The sequence below is a fragment of the Jaculus jaculus genome, chromosome 13, assembly GCF_020740685.1.
Source record: "Jaculus jaculus isolate mJacJac1 chromosome 13, mJacJac1.mat.Y.cur, whole genome shotgun sequence".
Lineage (NCBI taxonomy): Eukaryota > Metazoa > Chordata > Mammalia > Rodentia > Dipodidae > Jaculus > Jaculus jaculus.
In genome coordinates, this window is record NC_059114.1 from 4,843,137 (window position 1) to 4,867,382 (window position 24,246).

Below are 24,246 nucleotides of genomic sequence, written 5' to 3' on the forward strand. Positions count from 1 at the left end.
GCCTTGTGGGCCTGGATTCAACTCTCCAGCACCCAAATGGATCTAGGGCTTGCAGTAGCAAGAGACCCTGGTGTGTGAACCCACACTTACCTACGTGTAAGTGTCTTGAAAAGTAAAACAAGGTAATTCAGTGAAAAGCACCGCCTCCCTAACTTTATTTGATTTGATTTCTTGTCCCCCTCCCCCAGAAAATACTTCTTAGCTACTTGTGGTTTTGCTAATTTATTTCAGAAAGTTGTTCACATCGAAGCTCTTTGATACTGGCGGCTGGGGTTGGGGCCTCCCTGCTGGCCCCTCAGTTTCCCAGGTGTTTTGTGTGTCTCCCTTGTGCTATTAGTTTTCCTGTGGCCTTGTTGGTCAGATCCACAGAGGCAAATGCAAGCGTTCTTCCCTGTTTCAGAACATGAGCTGTAATCACTACCTCCTCTCCAATCTTAGCAGGTGACAGATACCTTCAGAGAAAAGAAAGCAAGACATGACTTAAATAATTGAGCACTATCAGGAAACTTGTGGTTCCACCAGATTCGTGTAGTCGATCCTGACCAGGATTTTTCTTTTCTTTTTTTTGATGTATGGTCTTGCTATATAGTCCAGGCTACCTGGAACTCATTATATAGTCTCAGGGTTGCCTTGAACTCATAGCAATACTCCTGGGATTAAAGGTGTGAGCCACCACACCCGGCTCCTGACCAGGTGATTTTACCCAACCATCACTCATATTCCTTTTCACATTAATAAGGGATTTTTTCTTCTTTTTCTCCTTGAAGTTTCCCAATTCCTACTTATTCATGGCTAGTGCAAGATTTCCTATAGTTTTCATTAGATTTGCTTAACTTTCTATGAAGAAATCCTTGTTGTGTATATTCACATCAATACCCGATTCCACTGTAAAGTAACTTAGGGGCTGGAGAGATGGCTTAGTCGTTAAGGCACTTGCCAGCAAAGCCAAAGGATCCAGGCTCAATTCCCCAGTACCTACATAAAGCCAGATGCAGAAGGTAGCACATGTATCTGCAGTTCATTTGCAATGGCTAGAGGACCTGGAGTGCCCATTCCAGGTCCACCTGGGCTAGAGCAAGAGCTTACCTCCAAAAACGCATGCCTTTAATATCAGCACTCAGGAGGCCGAGGTAGGACTGTATGAAAGTTATAAACCATGAATCTAATCAACTGTGGGTTGAAAGTATTTGAAAAGAACTTGCCTCTGTTCTGAACATGTAGATTTTTTTGTCATTATTTCCCAAAGAGTATGGTATAACCTACTTACATAGCATTTTCACAAGTTCAGGTATTAAAAGCTAGACATAAAGCATACAGGAAGGTGTAGGATAGCCAGAGACAGCAGTGAAGGCCCTATCTTGAACACCCCATCACAAAATAAATAAATAAAATTGTTCAGTTCCAGGTGTTCTGATATAAGACAGGGTCTTGCTACGTAGCCTAGTATGGCCGGGAACTAGTAGTCCTGCCTTGGCCTCCCGAATGCTGGGATTACAGGCCAGAGTCGCCATACCCAGCTCTAGGATATTTTTTAGAGGTAGGGTCTCTCTCTAGCCCAGGCTGACCTGGAGTTCACAATGTAGTCGCAGGCTGGCCTCGCACAGTGATTCTCCTACCTCTGCCTCCTGAGTGCTGGGATTAAAGGCTTGCCACACCATGGCTCAGTTCTAAGTTTTTATTTTTTTGTTTGTTTGTTTTTTTAGTTTTTCAAGGTAGGATTTCACTCTAGCCCAGGCTGACCTGGAATTCACTATGTAGTCTCAGGGTGGCCTTGAACTCACAGTGATCCTCCTACCTCTGCCTCCCAAGTGCTGGGATTAAAGGTGTGCGCCACCATGCCTGGCCCAGTTCTAGGTTCTTAAGACCGTGGAGTTTGTCATAAGTCTGGCTATACTTCACTGTAAGCAGTAACTCAGCATCATTTATTATTTTCAGTGTGTGTATATGTGGATGGGAGTATACCATAGCACGCATGGAGATGTGTACATATGGATTGGCGTGTACCATGGCACAACACGTATGGAGATGTATATGTGTGGATGGGTGTGTACCAGGACACAACACACATGGAGATGTGTACATGTGGATGTGCGTGTACCATGACACAACACGCAGATATGTGTATGTGTGGATGGGCGTGTACCACAGCACAACACAACACGTACAGAGATTAAAGGATAACATCGGATGTCAGGTCTCGCCTTCCACCTTGACTGAGGCACACCTCTCATTCACCACTGTGCTCCACAGGCTAGCTGACCTGCCAGCTTCTCGTCTAGGAGTCTCCTGTCTACGCCTCTCTTCTTGCTCTAAGCACACTGGGATTACAGCATCTAGTTTCACATGGGTCCTGGAGTTCTGAACTCAAGTATTCAATGCTTGCATGGCAAGGACTTTATCCACTGAGCCACCTCCCCACCCCCAAGATCATCCTTGATTAACACTGTAAGTGTATTTAGCTATGGTTGCTCGAAATGAAGTATCACATTTTAGGAAAGTTCTTCCAGGGCTGGAGAGATAGATGGCTTCGTGGTTAAGGCACTTGGCTGGCAAGGCCAAAGGATCCAGGTTCAATTCTCTAGTACCCACATTAAGCCAGATGCACAAGGTGGTGCAAGTGTCTGGAGTTTGTTTGCAGTGGCTGGATGCTATGACGTGCCCATTCTCTCCATCTGCCTCTCTCTCTCTCTCTGTCATACATAGATAAATAAGTATTCTTTTATAAAAAAGTCCTTTGGGGTGCTATGTGGATACATACGTTATGTTCATGTCCACACTGACTCCAGGCGCCCCCCTTTCCGAGCATAACAGAGCCACTGTTGATATGCAGTCTATGAGGGTGGCAGTCATGCCACCATGGAGGGTGCCCAGTTTATTAGTGTGCTGTTCTTCCACCTTCATTTCACAAGTTACTTTCCCAGGAGCAGCGGAGACAACAGTCACCTAGATGTTAAGCAAGCAAACAAAAGAATTTTGAACATTAATTCTATGGTACTAGAAAAGGCTAAGTCCAAGCAGCCCTTTAAGAACAGACATTAGAGCCCAGCATGGTAGCACACGCCTTTAATCCCAGCAGAGGTAGGAGGATCACCATGAGTTCAAGGCCAGCCTGAGACTGGGTAGAGTGAGACCCTACCTTGAAAAAAACAAAAACAAAAGAACAGTCACTAGAAGCTGGGCTACACAGTGAGTTCTAGGTCAGCATGGACTTTAAAAAAAAAAGGGGGGGAGACCTACCTCGGAAAAAAAAACAAACCACCACCACCAACAAAAACCAACAATATCTAGCAGCAGCTTTAATAACAGATTGAACAAGGTCTGGTGGCATACACCTAACATCAGCACTTGGAAGGTGGAGGCAGGAGGATCAGAGGGTCAAGGCTATCCTCAGCCACACAGTGAGTTTAAGGCCAGCCAGGGTTATATGAATGAAACCCTATCTCAAAAAGCTAAATCAGCTGGGTGTGGTGGTGCACACCTTTAATCCCAACACTCAAGAGTTATCACTGTGAGTTCAAGGCCACTCTGAGACTATACAGTGAATTCCAGGTCAAGGTGAGAGCCTACCTAAAAAAAAAAACCCCACTACATCAAACCACCACCCACCCAAAGCTCACAAAAGCCCAGACTGAATCAACAAGCGATGGTGAGTTTCTTCAAGGTGGAAGGCATTCTACTAGACCTCCCACTAGGCACTGCCATTTACTTGACAGATGCTCACTAAGCACTGACTACAGCCTGGTTTTCAAAGAGCGCTCAGGGCAGGGAGGAGATATCAGCAAATCTACAGACACCCAATCCCACTCAGTACACGTCACACTCAATTTAGTCACGAATTAAGAAGTGGCCTGTTGTGGTGGCTTCATGCCTGTGATCCTCATACTTGGGAGGATTAGGTGTTCAAAAGCCGTAATTGAGTGAATGAGTTTGAGGACAGTCTGAGCTATATGAGGAGACCCAATCTGAAAAACAAAAATCAAGCTGGGCATGGTGGCGCACACCTTTAATCCCAGCACTAGGGAGGCAGAGATAGGAGGATTAACATGAGTTTGAGGCCAGGCTGGGCTGCAAAGACCCTACTTTGAAAACAGAACAACAAAAATAATTCGGTGGAGGGGGGAGCAGGGGAGAAGGGACATAAGAGTATCACCTGATTGCAATATGACCAATATGTAGTATGTTCACACAGTAATGTTTTTCAATTAATAAAAGTAAAATAAATTTTAAAAAGAACAAAAAATTAAAAAAGGAAGAGGGGAATGTGGAGGAAGGAGAGAAGAGGGAAAGGAGAAGTGAGAGCAGAGGGGAAAAAAGCAGAAGAAAAAGGGGAGGAGGGGAGAAAGGAGGGAGACAGGAAGAAGAGCAGGAAGAGAAAAAGAAGGGAGAGGCGGGAAAGAAGGAATGAGAAGAAAAAGGCAGAAGCAGAGTGATGGTGTGACGGTCAAGTGTCCCCCATAGCTGCAGGTGTTGTGATGAAGCCTCCTACTTAGTCCCCAGCTGGCGGGGCTACTGGGAGGTGGAGCCTTGCTGGAGGCACATGCTGCTGGGGACAGACCTTGGGGTAGATGAATCCAGCCCACGGGGTGCCCAGAGCCAGCCTGCTCTTGCTGCTGTGTCTCTGCCGTGGATGTGTGATGCTGGGGACCAGCAGTCAAGCCTCTTTCTGCCATGGTGAAGCTTCCCCTCAAAACTGTAAGCCTGAGAAGAAATCCTCTTCTCTGCTAAGCTGCTTCTGGTCGGGTGCTTTGTCCCAACGACAAGAACGTCACTGCTGGGCTAGAGAGATGGTTCAGTGGTTAAGGTACTTGCCTGCAAAGCCTAAGAACCAGGGCTCAAATGCCCATTACCCACATAAAGCCAGCCAGATGCACAAAGTGGCGCAAGCATCTGGAGTTCATTTGCAGCAGTTGGACACTCTGGAATGTCCAGTCTCTCTTCTAACTTTCTCTGCTTACAAATAAATATATTTTTTTTAAAAAAGCACCCATCCATGCCACACAGAGAGGAAAGCTGAGCTGCTGCGGAAGGCTCCTCTAGGACTCCTCTGTAGTCTGCGCTTCCACACAGAAGTTTTGCAGCTGACCTTCTTTGGAATTGAGAACCCACAGTCATCAGAGAAAGACTTGGAGGAATGACAGTAAAAAGGATAGAACCAGTGCAGAAAGGCATGAGCCTAGTCCAGAGTAAAGTTACGAGAAATCCAGAACCAAGAGTCAGCAAGCGCCAGAAGCGTAGCAGAGCTGCAGGGAGGAGCCTTTCATGTCCGCACTCGGGAGGCAGAGGTAGGAGGTCCCCGCCACACGGAGACTACATAGCGAGTTCCAGGTCTGCCTGGCCTAGACTGAGAGCCTACATCGAAAAATTGAAAAACAAAAACAAAATCCAATGGCCTAAAGTAGTACTCCCAAGTGCTATGCCACCACACATTTTAAGAATTATAAATTATTCTCAATTCCATTAAAAATCCACTTAAGGGCTAGAGATGGCCTAGTTGTTAAGGCGCTTGCCTGAGAAGCCAAAGAATGCATGTTCGTATCTCCAGGTCCCGCGTAGCATAGCCAGCCGCAAAGTGACACAAGTGTGCAATGGCATTCATGCTCACAAGGGGGCACACTCACAACATTCGCAGTGGCTGAAAGGCCCTGGCATGTCCATTCTCTCTGCCTCTCAAAAATAAAAAAAAATTAAAATTAAAAATTAACTTTAAAAAGTGTGTTGGGGGGGGAACTATGTGTGTGTGAGAGAGAGAGAGACAACTTTGAGAATCCTGGGCTTGGTAACGCACACCTTTAATTCCCTCAACGATCAACACTTGGGAGGCAGAGGTGGGAGGATCGCTGTGAGTTGGAGGCCACTCTGAGACTCCATAGTGAATTCCAGGCCACCCTGGGCTACAGCAAGACCCTACCTCGGAAAACCGAAAAAAAAAAATTTTTTTTTTAAGAGCAAATTCTCACCCCATGAGACAAGCATGCAGAGCAAATTCTCACCCCATGAGACAAGCATGCTTGTTTCGGATTCACACCGGATAATCAATGCACTCGACCTGCTTCAGGAGTTAGTAAGCACTACGACTAAGATGCATTTACAGATCCCAAAGACCCTAACCAGAGGTTACTTTATTCGCCTTCAATACCTTTTCCAAAACTCTATCAAAACCGCGAGCTTGGGCGAAGGCCTTCATGACTTCCCGCAATGTCTGGGTGAGGCCGTTCATCGTGGACAGAACGCCAACCTCTGGGCTCCTGCGCGACCATGAACGCCCGCCGCGAGAAGGTCAAGTGTGCACACACCTTTATATTCCGGTCAGGCGACGCGCGCGCCGCCCTAAGCGTTCCCCGCACCCCGCGCGCCGACGTTCCGGGCACCCTCTCGGGACCGAGCGCGCACGCGCCGTCAGGAACACCGCGCAGCCCCGCCTGGGAACCTTAGGAAAGCGGGCCGCGCTTCCCCGCCGGAAACGTGATGCGGACGTACGAGCCGGGCGGCGCCTGCGCAGACTCGGGCAGGGTATGGTTGCCGCACGGCGATGGAGCCGGGAAACGGAGCGGACGCTGAAGAGACGCGGAGGCTTCGGTGTCTGGAGTTTGCGTTGGTGGCCAAGTGCGACACCACCGTAGCTCACTCCTACCTGACCGAGAACGACTGGAATGTGAATGTAGGCCCCTCTCTCGCTTCCGCCTCCTCGGGTCCGCATCCTCACGTCTTTTTTTTTTTTTTAATTTATTTATTTGAGAGCGACAGACACAGAGAGAAAGACAGATAGAGGGAGAGAGAATGGGCGCGCCAGGGCTTCCAGCCTCTGCAAACGAACTCCAGACGCGTGCGCCCCCTTGTGCATCTGGCTAACGTGGGACCTGGGGAACCGAGCCTCGAACCGGGGTCCTTAGGCTTCACAGGCAAGCGCTTAACCGCTAAGCCATCTCTCCAGCCCCTCACGTGTCTTTTTTGTTGTTGTTGTTTTTTGGTTGTCTCATTCTAGCTCCGGCTGACCTGGAATTCACTATAGAGTCTCAGGGTGGCCTTGAACTCACTACGATCCTCCTACCTCTGCTCCCGAGTGCTGGGATTTGATGCCGCACGACTTTAATCCCACCACTCGGGAGGCAGAGGTAGGAGGATCGCTGTGAGTTCGAGGCCACCCTGAGACTCCATAGTGAATTCCAGGTCAGTCTGGGCTAGAGTGAGACCCTACCTTGAAAAACAAACAAAAAATTATTTATTTGAGAGAGACAGAGAATGGGCGCACCAGGGCCTCCAGCCACTGCAAACTCCAGATGCATGTGCCCCCTTGTGCATTTGGCTTACGTGTCTTGGAGAATGGAACCTAGCCATCCCTCTAGGCCTTTTTAGCTTTGGTTTTGGGTTTGCTTTTTTTTTGTCCCCCAGAAAGCACTGAGCGCCTTCTTCGAGCCGGCAGACAAGGACCCCGCGAAGCCGAGACAGCCTACGCCCACTTGCGAGGCGGACCACTGGTAGGCGATGGAGGAGGGGGGTCTTCGTGTCGGGCCGCGTTGGGCGCCCCTGGCTGTAGACCCCGAGCGAACGCTTCTCTCCGAGGAGCCGTGCAATTTGCCCTTCTGTTGTTGTTGTTTGCATGTTTTGTTTTGATTTTGGTTTTCCAGGCAGGGTATCGCTCTAGCCCAGGCTCACTTACGATTGACTCTTTAGTCCGAAGCTGGTCTGGAACTCAGTGATTCTTCTACCTCTGCCTTCCTAGGGCTGGGATTTCACCCAGCTGCTAATTTTGTGGTTGTTGATGTTTGTTGGGATGCGGAGGGGGGAGAGAGGGAGAGAATGGGAGTGTCAGGGCCTCCATCTACTGCAAACTCCAGACAACATGCACCACTTCGGGCTTCTGGCTTTATGTGCGTGCTGGGGATCAAAACCAGACCTGTCAAGGCTTTGCAAGCAAGCACCTTTTACTGCTGAGACATCTCCCCAACCCACTGTTTGTGTTTTGTTTTCTAAGTAAGGTCTCACTCCCACCTAGGCCAGGCTCAGGCTGGCCTCCAGCTCGCAGTGAACCTCCTACCTCTGCCTCCCAAGTGCTGGTATTAAAGGCGTGAGCCACTGTGCCTGGACCCCCCATTTTTTACATATGCTTTTTCTTTTCCTTTTTATTTATTTGTTTATTTGCAAGCAGAGACAGAGGATGTGCGCACCAAGGCCTCTAAGCCACTGCAAGCCTACTCCAGATGCCTGTGCTACTTTGTGCATCTTGGCTTTACATGGGAACTGGAGAACCGAACTTGGGTTCTTCTGGGTCGAATTTTTTTTTTTTTTTTTTTTTTTTTAAATACGAGACAGCCCTATGTAGTAGCTTAAGCTGACTTCAAGCTTACTGTGTAGCTGAGGATGGCCTTGAGCTCCTGATCCTCCTGCCTCTAGCTCAGCAGTGCTGGGATTCCAAGTGCAGCTTTGGAAGTCTCCCTGCTTCTGTTCTGTATTCATTTGCTTTCCTCCTCTCCGCAGCACAAGTTAACATCCTCCCACCCTTCGCTTTGTGATAGCATCTCACGGAATCATCCAGGCTAATCTCAAACCTCCAATCCTCCTGCCTCAGCACCTCCCCCCCCACCCGCATGAAGTGCTGGGGTTAACAGGATGTGCCAGCTTGCCTGGAAATAGGATGATGCAAATTACATGTCATTGAAGGGCTGAGTCAGCTATGCCTTGAGAGTGAATAATGACGGAATCACTTTTTCTGGGCCATATGACTTTATTTTTATTTATTTATTTTTGTTGGTTTTCAAGCCTGGCTGTGGCTTGCTTTTCTATTGACAGATATTTCTGGGGTGCATTTAGGACTCAAAATTTATCCACTTGCATATGATGACACACACCTTTAACCCCAGTACTCAGGAGGTAGAGGGTCACTGTGAGTTCAAGGCAAGTCTGGAACTATTGTGCATTCCAGGTCAGCCTGGGCCAGAGTGAGACTATACTTCAAAAAATAAAATAAAATAAAATAAAATTTATCCAAAATGTGTGGGACCAAGAAGTTTTGCAAATTTGGAGGCAATTTGGAATTTTGGTTTTCTGATTAGGGTTGATAATCCATATTTTCAAATTGATGGGTAAAAAGGCAACATAGTTCTTTAATAATTTGTAGATTGTTTTTTAAATCCAGCTTTTTTTCTGATCTTGCCAGTATTGACCTAACTAATGAGGAAAACGTGAAAGACCTTATCCATGAAACCGCACCAATCACAAGTGTAGTAGATGGTGGCTTGTTCAACTTCATTACCTGGAATATCGATGGACTGGACGCCAGCAACCTGCAGGAGAGGGCTCAAGCGGTGTGCACTTGCCTCGCTGGGTGAGCCTGGCCACTTGAGTCTCTGTCTCTACAAGGCAGCCCGTCAGGGTTACAGGCTTCAGATGGAAACTCTGGTTCAAAGGTTACAATGAGAACAGTTATCTGAAGGAGTTGTGGTTATTTTCACCTGGGTTGTGTGGGGCGGGGGAAGGAATACCACATTTTATTAGAAAACTTCCAGAATTACTTGTTTTATTTTATTTTTGCTTTTTATTTACTTGACAGAAAGAAGGAGGGAGGGAGAGAGACAGAATGGGTGCACCAGGGCCTCCAGCCACTGCAAATGAACTCCAGACACATGGACCACCTTCTGCATCTGGCTTACGTGGGTCCTGGGGAATTGAACCTGGGTCCTTTGGCTTTGCAAGCAAGCGCCTTAACCACTAAGCCATCGCTCTAGCCCTAGAATTATTTTACATAGTGAACTTTGTGTAGAGTCACTGCCATGAAAGTTAAATTACTAAACAGCTCTTTTTCTGACCTTGGGCAAAGCCCTGATGCCTCTTGGGGCACAGGTTTCTTACCTGGATGACCATTTGAAGAGAAGCAGAAGACCACTGTGCCGTCCCTTGGAGGACCTTTGCTGGTTACGGTGTTTTCTGTGTCAGTTACTGGTGGGCTTTTTTTTTTTTTTTTTTTTTCAGTGCTGAGATCTAACTCAGGGCCTTGCTTCGGCTAATGCTCTACCACTGAGCTACACTTCCAACCCTCCATTTCTTTTCGATTTGATCTTTATGGTGCTTTGTAAAATCACACCTGTCTTCCTTGTTCATGGTTGCCAAAGATGAATCTAAACCTTGACTGCTTCCTGCTCTAGGCAGGGGCAGGGCAGGAGTGTTCTTGTGTGTTGTGGAGTTTGGGTCCTCTAGGAGGGGGTCTACTTTCATTAGATGGTCTTTTAAATCAGGAATAGGGCTGGAGAGGGCTTAGAGGTTAATGCATTTGCCTGCGAAGCCAATGGACCCAGGTTCAATTCCCCAAGACCCTCGTAAGCCAGATACACAAGGGGCATATGCGTCTTGAGTTTGTTTGCAGTGGCTGGAGGCCCTGGCATGTCCATTCTCTCTCTGTCTGTCTCTTCTCTCTATCTCTCCCTCTGCTTGCAAATAAATAAGTAAATTAAATTAAATTAAGTAAAATAAAAAGGTTTGTTTTTTTAAATCAGGTACAGCCCAGATGTGGTGTTTCTACAGGAAGTTATTCCCCTGTATTGTGTCTACCTGAAGAAGAGAGCGAGTAATTACAGAATTATCACAGGTAATGCTTCCAGTGTTTACCCTTTTCTTCAAGCCATAGGCCAGTGACAGAAGGACTGGGCTGGGGTGGAACTGTGCTGATGGAGTGCTTGCCTCGAGCACAGGAGGCCCTGAGCTCAGCACCAGCACTGTTTATATCAGGTGTGGTGTGGTGGAAGGCTTGCCTTGCGTGCACAAAGCTCAGGACGAACTCCAGGTCAGCCTGAGCTAGAGTAAGACTCTGTAAAAAAATAAATAATAAATGTGTGTGAGTGTGTGTGTGTATATACACATACTTATTGAGAAAGAGAAAATATGTGTGCCATGTCTGTATGGGCACACCAGGCCTCTTGTTGCTACAAACACACACTAGTTAGATGCAGCATTTTGTGCATCTGGCTTTAAATGGATACTGGGTAATAAAACCCAGCTGCCTTCCAAGGCTCAGGGTCCATTGTGGAAGAGGTGGCAGAAAGAATGGAAGAGCCAAAGGAAGGGAAGGACTCCTTACAACGTGCTCCTCCAGACACAAAATGGCCTCGATATCCCTAACCTCACAGTGCCTGACACTGCCTACACAAGACCATCATAATAAGAGGAAAAGATGATGACATCAAGATAAAAGAGAATGATTGAGAGGGAGAAGGAATATGAAGAGTGGAGTTTCAAAGGGGACTATGGGGGGAGGAGGGAGTTGCCATGGGATATTATTTACAACTGTGGAAGTTGTCAATAAAAGAATGTAAAAAACAGGCTGGCAGGCTTTGCAAGTCAGAGACATCAACCACTGTGCCATCTCCCCCACCCCATACTTAATTTCTTTGTTTTTGGTGAGAGTTGGGATTTTTTTCATGTAGGGTCTCAGAATTAAAGGCATGTGCCTCTCCACACCCACCCCGCAAATTTATTTTCTTCTTTTTTAATTTAATTTTATTTTTTACTTTTTTGGTTTTTCGAGGTAGGATTTCACTCTAGTCCAGACTGACCTGCAATTCACTATGTAGTCTCAGGATGTCCTTGAACTCATGGCGATCCTCCTAGCTCTGCCTCCCGAGTGCTGGGATTAAAGGTGTGCACCACCACACTCAGCTTAAATTAATTTTTTAATGACAGTTTCCATACTTACAATAAACCATGGTAATACCCTTTCAATTTTTTTTTTTCTTTATGAGCCTTTAGTTCATGTTAGGAAAGGGGGATCACTTGCCTGTGAGGAGCTAGGGAGGCGTCTGGGACACGCTTACCCCATATCCAGACTTTGAGCTGGCCCTCCTACTCTGAGCCCCTTGCTGTTCGTGGCAAGAGGCAAAGAGACAGAATGGGTGTGCCAGGGTTTTCAGCTGCTGCAAAGGGACTCCAGATGCTTGTGCCATCATGTGCATCTGGCTGACATGTGTCCTGGGCCATCGAACCCGGGTCCTTTGGCTTTTCAGCCTTAACCACTAAGCCATCTCTCCAGTCCTCTTTATTCATTTATTTATTTTGATTTGTCGAGGTAGGGTCTCATTATAGTCCAGGCTGACCTGGAATTCACTACCTTGAAATACAAAAAAAAAAAAAAATGCCACCACTCCCCTGCCTCTCCCTCCTTTTTGTGTTTCTAAAAGTTGATGGAATTTACTCATAATTTAACAGGGACATGTAGCCATTGCAAATGAACTCCAGATGCATGTGCAACCATGTGTATCTGGCTTACATGGGTCCTAAGGAATTGAACCTGGGTCTGTAGGCTTCGTAAGCAAGTGCCTTAACTGTAAGCCATCTTTCCAGGCCTCTTCTCTCTCTGTCTTTTTTTTTTTTTTTTTTTTTTAGGCAGGATCTCACTGAAGCCCAGGCTTACCCAGACTGGCCTTGAACTTAAGGTGATCCTCCTACCTCAGTTTCCTGAGTGCTAGGATTAATGGTATGCGCCATTACACCTGGCTTTTGTTGTTGTTGTTTGTTTGTTTGTTTGTTTGAGGTAGGGTCTCACTCTAGTCAAGACTGACCTGGAATTCACTATGTAGTCTCAGGGTGGCCTGGAACTCACAGCGATCCTCCTGCCTCTGCCTCCCTACTGCTGGGATTAAAGGCGTGCGCCACCTGCTGTCTGGCTTTTTTTTTTTTAATTTTTTATTTATTTATTTGAGAGCGACAGACACAGAGAGAAAGACCGAGGGAGAGAGAGAGAATGGGCGCGCCAGGGCTTCCAGCCTCTGCAAACGAACTCCAGACGCGTGTGCCCCCTTGTGCATCTGGCTAACGTGGGACCTGGGGAACTGAGCCTTGAACCGGGGTCCTTAGGCTTCACAGGCAAGCGTTTAACCACTAAGCCATCTCTCCAGCCCTGTCTGGCTATTTTTATATTTCTTTATCTCTGCTTAAACTTTCAGAGGGGGCAGGTAAACATAGACATGGCTGGCTATCTTGAACTATTTCGAAAGAAAAGTTTTAAAGATTTTAATCCATTTAAACATGTTCTCTCCTTGTTATAAAATCTCCAGTGGGCAGCTGGGCATGAGGTGGAGTAAGACCCTGCCTCAAAACAAACAAACAACTTGAGTGGGGCCTGGCATGGTGATGCACGCCTTTAATCCCAGCAATCGGGAGGCAGAGGTAGGAGGATTGCTGTGAGTTCGAGGCCACCCTGAGACTACACAGTGAATCCCAGGTCAGCCTGGGCTAGAGCGAGACCCTACCTCGAAATACCAAAAAATAAAAAAACAAAACGAGTAGGGAAGCATATGGTAAACTGAAATCTTACTGACCTCATCTAAATTCTCTTCCACAAACTTCTGAAGGTAATGAAGAAGGATATTTTACAGCTATATTGTTGAAGAAAGAAAGAGTGAAATTCATAAGCAAAGAGATTATTCCTTTTCCAAGCACAAAAATGATGAGAAACCTTTTGCGTGTACATGTAAGTAAAGTTGGAGGGTTTTTTGTTTTGTTTTGTTTTTTTCAAGTTAGGGTCTTGCTCTGGAATTCACTATGCAGTCTCAGGATGGCCTCAAACTCACAGCCATTCTAAACTCTAAACAAGGAGGGGTCCCCACTTGAGGGGCTAGTCTGTCACAGTGGGGACAGGACGGCAGTGGAAGTGTGGGGGAGAAGCAGACGGGTGAGTGCCGCCACTCCCCTCACTTTCTCTCTTCTCTTCTTACTCAGTACAGGACCTCAAGTCAGTGGGACTGCTGCCCCCCACATTCGGGGTGGGTGTTCCCTCAGTTAAATGTCTTTGGTTTTTCGAGGTAGGGTCTCGCTCTGGCCCAGGCTGACCTGGAATTCACTATGTGTTCTCAGGGCGGCCTTGAACTCACTGTGATCCTCCTACCTCTGCCTCCCGAGTGCTGGGATTAAAGGTGTGCACCACCACGTCTGGCAGTCAAGTGTCTTTGAAAACACCTCCATTAGTTCTCTGGATGCTTGTATTTTTATTTATTTATTTCAGGTAGGATTTCACTCTAGCCCAGGCTGACTTGGAATTCACTCTGTAGTCTCAGGGTGGCTTTGAACTCATGGCAATCCTCCTAACCTTTGTTTCCAGAGTGCTGGAATTAAAGGCGTGCACCACCACACCTAGGTTGGGGGTTTCTTTTTAGTCCATTGTAGTTGACCATGGGCAACGCCATCACAGACATGGGATTTAAATTGAAATACAAGTATCTGAAAAACGTTGGAAGATCTAGACATTAAGAGCTCAGGTAGAGGGCTGGAGAGATGCATTAGCACTTAAGGCATTTGCTTGCAAAGAATAACAGCCCGGGCTTAGGACCCACATAAAGCCAGATGCACGAGGGGGCGCGTGCATCCGGAGTTTGTTTGCAGTGGCTGGAGGCCCTGGTGTGTTTATTCTCATTCCCTCCCCACCCTCTTCTTACAAATAAATAAATATATATATATAATTTAAGAACAGGAGGAGGCTGGGTGTGACGGTCCACATCTTTACTCCTTGGCGAGAGGATTGAACGCTTTTGAGTGGTAGGCTAGCCTTGAGACTACATGCTGAATTCCAAATCAGCTAAAGCGAAACACACAACAACAAAAAGCTGTGTGTGGTAGTGCACACCGTTAATCTTAGCACGTGAGAGGCAGAGGCAGATGAATCACTGAGTTTCAGGCCACTCTGAGATTACAGTCAATTCTAAGTCAGCCTGGGCTAGAGAGTGAGCCCTACCTCAATGAACAACTAAAGCCAGGCATCATGGCACATAGTTGTTTGTTTTGTTTTCTGAGCTATACTTAACAGACTGGACTTTTTTTTATGCAAGAGAGAGAAAATTGGCGCACCAGAACCTCCAACCACTACAGTTGAACTCCATATGTGTGTGTCACCTTGTGCACATGTGCAACCTTGCACATTGGCGTCACTTTTTGTGTCTGGCTTACATGGGACCAGGAGTGTGGAACATGGCTCCTTAGGCTTTGCAGGCAAGCACCTTAACTGCTAAGCCGTCTCCCCAGCCTTTAATCCCATGTCTGATGGCATTATCCATGGTCACCTACAATGGACTAAAAAGAAACATCCAAGCCAGGCATGGTGGCGCACGCCTTTAATCCCAGAACGCAGTTAGGAGGATCACCATGAGGTCCAGACCACCTTAAGACTACCGAGTGAATTGCAGATCAGTCTGGGTAGAGTGAGACCCTACCTTGAAAAAAAAAAAAATTCCCAGCCTCAGAAAGGGCAGGTGCTCCTCTGTCACGTGTGTGGGAATGGGACTGCAGGGCAGTTATGTGGTGTGGGGCTTCCTTGCTCCACCGTGGACAGTTAGCCCCTTTACTCTGTATGCAGGCACAGCGCTGGCCATACAGTTTTGGTTGAGCATATGCCAGTTGGTTGACTAGTCTGCTGGCTGTTACTAGTACGGAGTAAGTTGAACTATAATTATTTATTCTGCTGCAGGTGACTATATCTGGGAATGAGTTTTATCTTATGACATCCCATTTGGAGAGCACCATAGAGCACGCTGCAGAACGAATGAATCAGTTAAAGATTGTTTTTCAGAAAATGCAAGAGGCTCCAGAGTCGACTACGGTTGTATTTGCAGGGGACACAAATTTAAGGGACCAGGAAGTGAGTAACAAAGTTGGTTCAGTGTTAAAATACTGTGATAATAGCGAACAGACCTTTTAAGTTGGGAGGAAAGATGAATGTGCCAATATTACCCAGTATTCACTGTGTTCGTTTTCTTTCCAGGTCACTAAGTGTGGGGGGTTGCCCAGTAACATCTTCGATGCCTGGGAGTTTTTAGGCAAGCCCAAGCATTGCCAATACACATGGGACACCCGGATGAACACTAACCTTGGGATTCCTGCTGCTCGTAAGCACCGTTTTGATCGCATCTATTTCAGAGCAGAGCAGGGCCGCCTTATTCCCCAGTCCTTGGACCTGGTTGGCATGGACAAACTTGAATGTGGCAAATTCCCGAGTGATCACTGGGGGATTCTGTGCGGCATGGACGTAGTGCTCTGAGGCACTTCCATGTGAATTTCAAGTGTCATGTCCTGAGTGTTTGCACATCTCTCTATGTGGAAAAGTAGTTTACACAGGAAACTGGATCATTAAAGAAAATCGTTACGTTTCATTTTGAACTTTTGTCCTCAGAATAAAGTATTAGAGTTCATTTAAGTTCACATGCTCATGCTCAGAATGTGAGGACACACAGCTCACCGGCCGGGACAGTGCTCACGGCAGCGAGCCGCACTCCGAGTAGGCCAGACTGGCTCACAGCTAACCCTGAGCACATTTCCTGCTTGAATCAGGACCAAAACAATATTTTACACGAATCATTAAAACAAGTGCTTGGATTCTGTCTCCGTCATATTTTATAAAATTTAGATAACCAAGGGAGAAGGCATGACACTTGCAGCTAAGTAGACGACAGCTGTCCTACATCAGATTTGTTTTTGTCAGTTACCAGCGTATAATACATAAGCTATGAGTAAACTCTGCGATTTAAAACCCCTTCACTCTGACGGTGATTGTTGGTAATAAATAGAGGCAAAGTTGGGCTTCATAATGATGAAAACTAGTTTTATAACAAAATGGGATTTTTTTTTTCCCAAGAGAAGGTAAATTTCTGAGGAGAAATACTCTCTTTCTTTTGTTAAGGGTGAATGGAATTTTTTATCTCATATGTGGTGTGCTCTGCTACCCTCAGCCCTGCTCCCGTTTCCCTGGGGCCCGCTCGGTGGGATTATGGTTTTATGGTTTTCACTGTGAGGTGGCGGGGACCGTGCAAGAATGCTTTTAGCTCTTGTTCCTTTTTTTTTTTTTTTTAAGGACTGACCTTTAAATGTTCTTTAGAGAAAAGAGAAACTAATCTCCAAGAACTGTACTATAAATAAAGAATATTACCTGTTCATACATGCTTGTGCATGCTGTTTTTGTCCTTGCTGTGCTTTGTATAGAAAAAGCAGCTTGTTTCCATGGTGCCTCAACCTCGCCAGGCATTGTCAAGACTGTTTGCTTCCTTCTCTCAAAACAAATCCCTGGCACTTGGGAAGCTGTGTTGGAGGCCAGCCGGGACTACAAAGTGAGGCTGTGTCTCAAAATGCTGCAGTTATCTTCACTTTGGCAAATAGCAAGAGGGAGCTGAGCTCTCGCAAGGGAGGGGCCTGTGACCCCCTGCAGCCACCCCAAACACATCTGCCCCAACAAGGTTCCACTGCCCTAGTTGCCACCAGGTGGGGGCCAGACACTTATCAAGAGACCATAAATGAAAGCCTCTGAAAAAGACAGTTTAAGGCTGGAGAAATGACTCAGCAGTTAAGGTACTTGACTGCAAAGCCTGATGTAATGACCCGGACTCCATTCCCCAGGACCCATGTAAAGCCAGATGTGCAAGGTGGCTGGAAGCCCTGGTGTGCCCATTCTGTCTCTCTTTTCTCTGCTTGCAAATAAATAAAATTTATTTATTATTTATTTGGGGAAGAAGGAGACAGCATGCCAGGACTTCCAGACACATGCGTCACCTTGTGCATCTGGTTTATGTGGGTACTGGGGAACCGAACCTGGGTCTGTAAAAATATTATAGTAAGTATTAAAATAATAAAATATTAAAGAAATGTTAATTAAAATATTTTTTAAATAAAAGTTTAAACTTAGAGGTTGTGTGAATCTTATTTTTGTGTGTGTGTGGGGGGGGGTACAAACACATGTCTACTCAACCCAGGTAGAACTCAGCTGACAGCCCAAAGCAGAAACTTAAATTTGGTGAAGCAGGCTGGAGAGATGGCTTAGCGGTTAAGCGCTTGCCTATGAAGCCTAAGGACCTCGGTTCGAGGCTCAACTCCCCAGGATCCACGTTAGCCAGATGCACAAGGGGGCACACGCATCTGGAGTTCGTCTGCAGATTCTCTCTATATATATCTGTCTCTCTGTGTTGTTCTCAAATAAATAAAAAATAAACAAAAATTTAAAAAAAATTGGTGAAGCAGTTCATTTATTGGGGTTAGAGTACGTGGGTAACTCAGAAGCCCCTACGTTGCTGCAAAGCCCCACTTCACAGACACTGTATCATCCCCCTCTGTTAATCTAGTTCCCGTACACGACCTCAGTGCAGGCCTGTGCCCACGGGACCCCAGTGGAGACCACGCTCCAAAGTGCTCGGGCAGTGAGTAACGCTGGGGGAATTGAGTCCTGCCCAGTCAGCAAGCACACCTAGCTGGCCAGGGTCACGCCCTGACCCGCTTGGAGGTGACACACAACAGGACGCTGCTTAGAACCTAGGTCACCCAGCCCGAGCAAGAGGGGTGGCCGACCTCCCCACTCCTCCCCCTTAACCACTGGCCTGGTGATACAAGCGAGGGCCCTTAAGAACAGGTACCTCACTCAGCAAGAGGTCCAGCTAGAGGCGGGCAGACCCCAGACCATGCAAGCCATCGCGTCAACAGACACCCCAGGAATGCCTGGCCTCGTGAGGGACGCCGACGACCAACACAGAAGAAACTCTGGACATAGGATCCTGCGCTGAAGACATGCTAGACCAATCACAAAACCACGAACAAACGGGTGTTGGAACCGGAAGCTTCTCTCAAGATCGCTTGCAGCTGAGGGGAGGGCAGGAGGGAATAGAGGCTGGAATCCCGGGTGAGGGTCGTGCGAGCTCCCCTCCCCACCGACGGGAGGTCAGCAGCCTCATTCCCATGGCCACAGACCTGACCATCGCTGTGATCAGGCTCCACGCTCGATGGCTTCCAGGTCAAAGCCTTCACCAATCCAAGCTGGCATCACGCTGTGCCTGCAGGGAAATCACCCTGGAGGGAAATCGCCAAGCAACTGACTAACGTTAGTTCTCTTTTTCTTTCTTTGGTTTTCCGAGGTAGGCCGACCTGGAGCTCCCTGTGTCGTCTCAGGGTGGTCCTCCTTTTGTAGAAGGGAAAGGAGCTTTCTATTCCTGGTCTTCAGAGCAAGGGAGGGTCTCGGGATAGGCATAGCTTGAGGGTGAGAGCATAGGACACTAATTCCTCAAGCCAGAGTTGGTTTACAGCAGCTGAATGCCCTGGTGTACCCATTTTCTCTCTCTCTGTCTCTTTCTCTGTTTAATAAATAAAATGAAATGAATAAAATGAATAAAAGTTTCTTTTTTTTAATATATTGGATGGGCCAGGCATGTTGGCGCACATCTTTAATCCCAGTACTTGGGAGGCAGAGGTAGGAGGACTGCTGTGAGTTCAAGGCCACCCTGAGACTATATAGTGAATTCCAGGTCAGCCTGGGCTAGAGTGAGACTCTATCTCAAAAAACAAACAAGCAAACACACACACACACACACACACACACACACACACACACACACACACTATGGTACTAAACAGTGAAGTCATGACAGTTTTTATTTAACAAATGCTTCCTTTCTGCTCTGTGCTGGGCCAGGCTCTTTGTAAGCACTGTTCAGTTCATCCTCACCACAGTGTGGTTTTATGAATATCTCAAAACAATCTTTTTTTTTTTTTTTTTTTTTGAGGTATGGTTTCACTTTAGTCCAGGCTGACCTGGAATTCACTATGTAGTCTCAGGGTGGCCTTAAACTCATGGCAATCCTCCTACCTCTGCCTCCCAAGTGCTGGGATGAAAGGCATGCACCACCACGCCCGGCTTGCAACCAGGCTTTTAAAAGAATATTTATTTATTTATTTGAGAGAGAGAGAGGCGGTTAGAGAGAAAGGGAATGGTTGCTCCAGGGCCTCCAGCCACTTCAAACAAAGTCCAGATTCATAAGCCACCTTGTGCATCTGGCTTACTTGGGTCCTGACAAATCGAACCTGGGTCCTTTGGCTTTGCAGACAAGCACCTCAACCTCTGAGCCATCAGCCTTTTTTTTTTTTTTTAATTTTTTATTTATTTATTTGAGAGCGACAGACACAGAGAGAAAGACAGATAGAGGGAGAGAGAGAGAATGGGCGCGCCAGGGCTTCCAGCCTCTGCAAACGAACTCCAGACGCATGCGCCCCCTTGTGCATCTGGCTAATGTGGGACCTGGGGAACCGAGCCTCGAACCGGGGTCCTTAGGCTTCACAGGCAAGCACTTAACCGCTAAGCCATCTCTCCAGCCCCTGTCAGCCTTTTAATTGTCTCATTCCTCTGCTCATGGAATAAGACCCAAACCTGGTGATGCCATGCTGTTTTTGTAAGTTCCAGCTGCTCCCCCTCTCTCTAACCTCTCATTCATTTTTTCTCCTGTTATCTTCCCTGTTTAATAGGTGAAGAAAGCTTAGGGTCTTGCTCAGGGTCTCACAGTTGGTGTCATGCTCAAGGGTGACACGTAAGCCCCTGATGTTACTCAGGAACTACAACCCACCTGCTGTAAGGTGGGTAATTGTTTTGTGTATCTGGCTTTATGTGGGCACTGGGCCATCAGGCTTTGTAAGCAAGTGCCTCTAACCGCTGAGCCATGTCTCCAGCCCCTGGGGAATGGCTTTGCAGCCAGCTGATGGGAAAGCAGTGCATTTATTTTTATTTTATTTTATTTATTTATGAGAGAGAGAGAATGGGCATGCCAGGGCCTGTAGCTACTGCAAAGGAACTCCAGGTGCATGCGCCACCTTGTGCATCTGGCTTACGTGGGTCCTGGGGACTCAAACTGGGGTCCTTAGGAATTGAATTGCGTTCCTCGGGCTTCACAAGCAAGCATCTTAACAGCTGAGCCATTCCCAAACACCGCAGCACCGAGCACAACTCCCGCCTGATGGTGTCCGAGTCTGAGTTTGACAGCGACCGGGACGCAGACTGCAGCCGAGACAGGACGGAGAGAGGGAGTGCGGCTCCGGCCCCGTCGAGCGTGCAGCTTCCTTCAGTTACTGCTCGAAGGACAGATAGGGGCAGCTGCCCAGTGATGCGCCCCGGGCCAGGCGAGGTGAAATACAGCTGACGCTTGCTAGCATAGCTCACCTTTGTTTTTTTTTTTTTTGGTTTTTTGAGTTAGGGTCTCACTCTAGCCCAGGCTGACCTGGAATTCACTATGGAGTCTCAGGGTGGCCTTGAACTCACGGCGATCCTCCTACCTCTGCCTCCCGAGTGCTGGGATTAAAGGCGTGCGCCACCATGCCCGGTTTATAGCACACCTTTCTCAGACCCGAGTTTTTGGCATATTTCAAGACAGATGGGACTCTTTGCTTAACTGGAATGCTTCCCCGCCCCCCCCCCCAAGATATCCAAATTACATTTTATTAATAAAACAAGTAAAAAGCGACTTATCAATCTTCACATAGAACTGCAGAGGAAGCTGAAAAACAAGGCCCCCTTGGAAAGCGAACGCATCACATGGAGAGCTCTGGGGCGGCTGTCTACTTCACCAGGACTGTCTTTCTTTCTGCATGCGCAGGCAAGGCTCAGACACTTGCAGGGACCTGTCACAATCCTGGGTGTCTACAAGAGCCACTTGCAAACATCTACAGTGACATCTACATTAGTTCCTGTCTTTTGCTCTACTTCAGCACTTTCTGAAGCCCCATTCTGAGCATTCATATATAATTTCATAATTCTTTTAAAATTTTATTTATTTATTTATTTGACAGAGAATGAGGGAGAGAGAGAATGGGCATGCCAGGGCTTCCAGCCACTGCAAACGAACTCCAGAGGTGTGCGCCCCTTGTGCAGCTTGGCTCACGTGGGTCCTGGGGAATCGAACCTTGTTCCTTTGGCTTTTCAGGCAAACGCCTTAGCCGCTAAGCCATCCCTCCAGCCCTAATTTCATAATTCTTTTATTTTTATTTTATTTTATTTTTTGGTTTTTTCGAGGTAGGGTTTCACTCTAGCCCAGGCTGACCTGGAATTCACTCTGTACTCTCAGTGTGACCTCGAACTCAGGGCGATCCTCCTACCTCTGCCTCCTGAGTGCTGGGATTAAAGGCGTGCACCACCACACCTGGCTCATAATTCTTTAAGTGCATACTGTTACTCTTTCCTTTTTTTTAAACTTTTTTTAAAATATTTTTTTATTTTTACTTATTTGAGAGCAACAGAGAGAGAAAGAGGCAGATAGAGAGAGAGAGAGAATGGGCGCGACAGGGCCTCCAGCCACTGCAAACCGAACTCCAGACATGTACGCTCCCTTGTGCATCTGGCTAACGTGGGTCCTGGGGAATCGAGCCTCAAACCGGGGTCCTTAGGCTTCACAGACAAGCATTTAACCACTACGCCATCTCTCCAGCCCGTGTTACTTTTTCTTGATTTTAATTTAGTTATATGCATTCCTGATCATCTGAATACTTATTTTGTAATGCTTTTTTTAAAATTTATAGATTTGTTGTTGCATTAATGGCATCATAAAGGGACTTACAATATGTTAAAAGGAATTAAAACCTGAAACTTGAAGGCTATGTTAAACTGGGTTAGTTCATGTTACTGTGGAGGATCCAGAGTTCCAGAACTCAGTGATGAAAGGGTAAGTAAGAAGGTGTTTGAGGCAAATGATCACAGGCTCCATGAGAAGGTGCTGACCAGTTGTCTCTGCCCGGCGTGCATTCAGAGTGCATCTGCCGTATCAGGAACCAGTGTTGAACAGTAGGGTAACTGGGTGACCCCTGACCTTATTTGAGGGTTATCAGGCATGATATAAGAGCTGTAATACAATGCCACAAGTGAATTCCAGGTCAGCCTAGGCTGGAGTAAGATCCTACCTCAGAGAAAAAAAAAAAAAAAAAGAGGAGAGAGAGATAACATAAGGGGTCTGGGGAGAAGGCTCAGTGGTTAAAGGCACCCTGATGGCCCAGTTGCAATTTGCCTGCCACTCACATGAAACCAGACAGGCATTCACTTGCAGTGGCAAGAGACCCTGGCGTGCCCATACACACATATGTGCAAATAATTTTTGTTTTTGTTTTCCGACGTAGGGTCTCACTTTAGCTCAGGCTGACTTGGAATTCACTCTGTAGTCTCAGGGTGGCCTCAAACTCACAGTGATCCTCCTACCTCTTCCTCCTGAGTGCTGGACTTAAAGGAGTGTGCCACCACACCTGGCATATTTAAAAAAAAAATAATGACATAAACCAGGCATGGTGGTGCACAGCTTTAGTCCCAACACATACAATTCATGTCATGTACTTAGAAGGATATTCATTAAATAATTTTTTCTACCAACTCAATCATATTGTAAACAGATGGAGAGAAATTTAACCATGTTTTCCCACAAAGTGGCTCCCCAGAGCAGTTGACTGGGGTTAAGAGCAGCTTGACAAGTTGGCTGGCTTGTGAAAGTTCCCCACCTGCTCATGGTCCTGAAGCTGATGACACTGGCATTGAAAAAAATAAGAGGGAGCTAGAGAGATGGCTTAGTGGTTAAGCACTTGCCTGTGAAGCCTAAGGACCCTGGTTCGAGGCTCCATCCCCCAGGACCCACGTTAGCCAGATGCACAAGGGGGTGCATATGTCTGGAGTTCCTTTGCAGAGGCTGGAAGCCCTGGCGAGCCCATTCTCTCTCTCTCTCTCTCTCTCTCTCTCTCTCTCTCTGCCTCTTTCTCTCTCTGTGTCACTCTCAAATAAATAAATAAAAATGAACAAAAAAAATAAAAAAAGAAAAGAAGAGGCCTAGAGACATGGCTTAATGGTTAAGGTACTTGGCTGGCCTGGAATTCGCTCAGTAGTCTCAGGGTGGCCTCAAACTCACAGAAATCCTCCTACCTTTGCCTCCCGAGTGTTGGGATTAAAGGCGAGTGCCATGATGCCCAGCTCAGATTCTGTTTTAAGTATTTGTTTTATTTGTTGAAATATATTATTTTCACATATGTTGACCGTGTGGCACTTCTCATGTAACGCTACTAAATACATGTAGGAATCTAAATAAGAGTGTGTGCATTTTCTGTAATGTTCACTGTGGGGAGGAATTCAACCCAGCGCCTGGTGCATGGTAGACAAGTATTCTACCACTGAATTATAACCCCAGCCCTGGATTAAAAAAAAAATTATTTCTTTAATTTTTGCTTATTTATTTATTTGAGAGTGACAGACAGAGAGAGAAAGAGGCAGACAGAGAGAGAGAGAGAGAGAGAGAGAGAGAGAGAGAGAGAGAGAGAGAGAGAATGGGTGCGCCAGGGCCTCCAGCCATTGCAAACGAACTCCAGACGCATGCGCCCCCTTGTGCATCTGGCTAACATGGGTCCTGGGGAATGAGCCTCCAACTGGGGTCCTTAGGCTTCACAGGCAAGAGCTTAACCACTAAGCCATCTCTCCAGCCCATTTTTATTTATTTATTTTTACTAGCCCTG

The 24,246-nt window shown here is 46.8% G+C and overlaps 2 protein-coding genes across 2 annotated transcripts; one reads left to right on the top strand and one right to left on the bottom strand.

The window, feature by feature from the left end:
* Positions 1–206: 206 nt before the first annotated feature.
* On the bottom strand, positions 207–6,257 carry Acot13 (acyl-CoA thioesterase 13). Its single transcript, XM_004669987.2, has 3 exons — positions 6,137–6,257; positions 2,759–2,943; positions 207–452 (listed from the first exon to the last, which is right to left on the bottom strand). The coding sequence occupies exons 1-3, from the start codon at positions 6,215–6,217 to the stop codon at positions 296–298; spliced, it is 423 nt and encodes a 140-aa protein (XP_004670044.1). The 5' UTR covers positions 6,218–6,257; the 3' UTR covers positions 207–295.
* A 209-nt stretch (positions 6,258–6,466) lies between these two features.
* Tdp2 (tyrosyl-DNA phosphodiesterase 2) lies at positions 6,467–16,347 on the top strand. The gene is made up of 7 exons (XM_004669942.2): positions 6,467–6,658; positions 7,390–7,475; positions 9,155–9,322; positions 10,488–10,579; positions 13,338–13,456; positions 15,443–15,613; positions 15,737–16,347. Exons 1-7 carry the CDS (start codon positions 6,530–6,532, stop codon positions 16,010–16,012), a joined length of 1,041 nt encoding a protein of 346 aa, XP_004669999.2. The 5' UTR covers positions 6,467–6,529; the 3' UTR covers positions 16,013–16,347.
* The last annotated feature ends 7,899 nt before the right edge of the window (positions 16,348–24,246 follow it).

Excerpts from the sequence above, each read along its gene's own strand:
- Acot13 (XM_004669987.2), bottom strand. The coding sequence starts at position 6,217 with ATGAACGGCCTCACCCAGACATTGCGGGAAGTCATGAAGGCCTTCGCC. Across the intron at positions 2,944-6,136 it reads TTGATAGAGTTTTGGAAAAG|GTGACTGTTGTCTCCGCTGC; the intron begins GTATTGAAGGCG and ends CTTAACATCTAG. Across the intron at positions 453-2,758 it reads AGTGTGGACATGAACATAAC|GTATCTGTCACCTGCTAAGA; the intron begins GTATGTATCCAC and ends TTTTCTCTGAAG.
- Tdp2 (XM_004669942.2), top strand. The coding sequence starts at position 6,530 with ATGGAGCCGGGAAACGGAGCGGACGCTGAAGAGACGCGGAGGCTTCGG. Across the intron at positions 6,659-7,389 it reads AGAACGACTGGAATGTGAAT|AAAGCACTGAGCGCCTTCTT; the intron begins GTAGGCCCCTCT and ends TTTGTCCCCCAG. Across the intron at positions 7,476-9,154 it reads ACTTGCGAGGCGGACCACTG|TATTGACCTAACTAATGAGG; the intron begins GTAGGCGATGGA and ends TGATCTTGCCAG.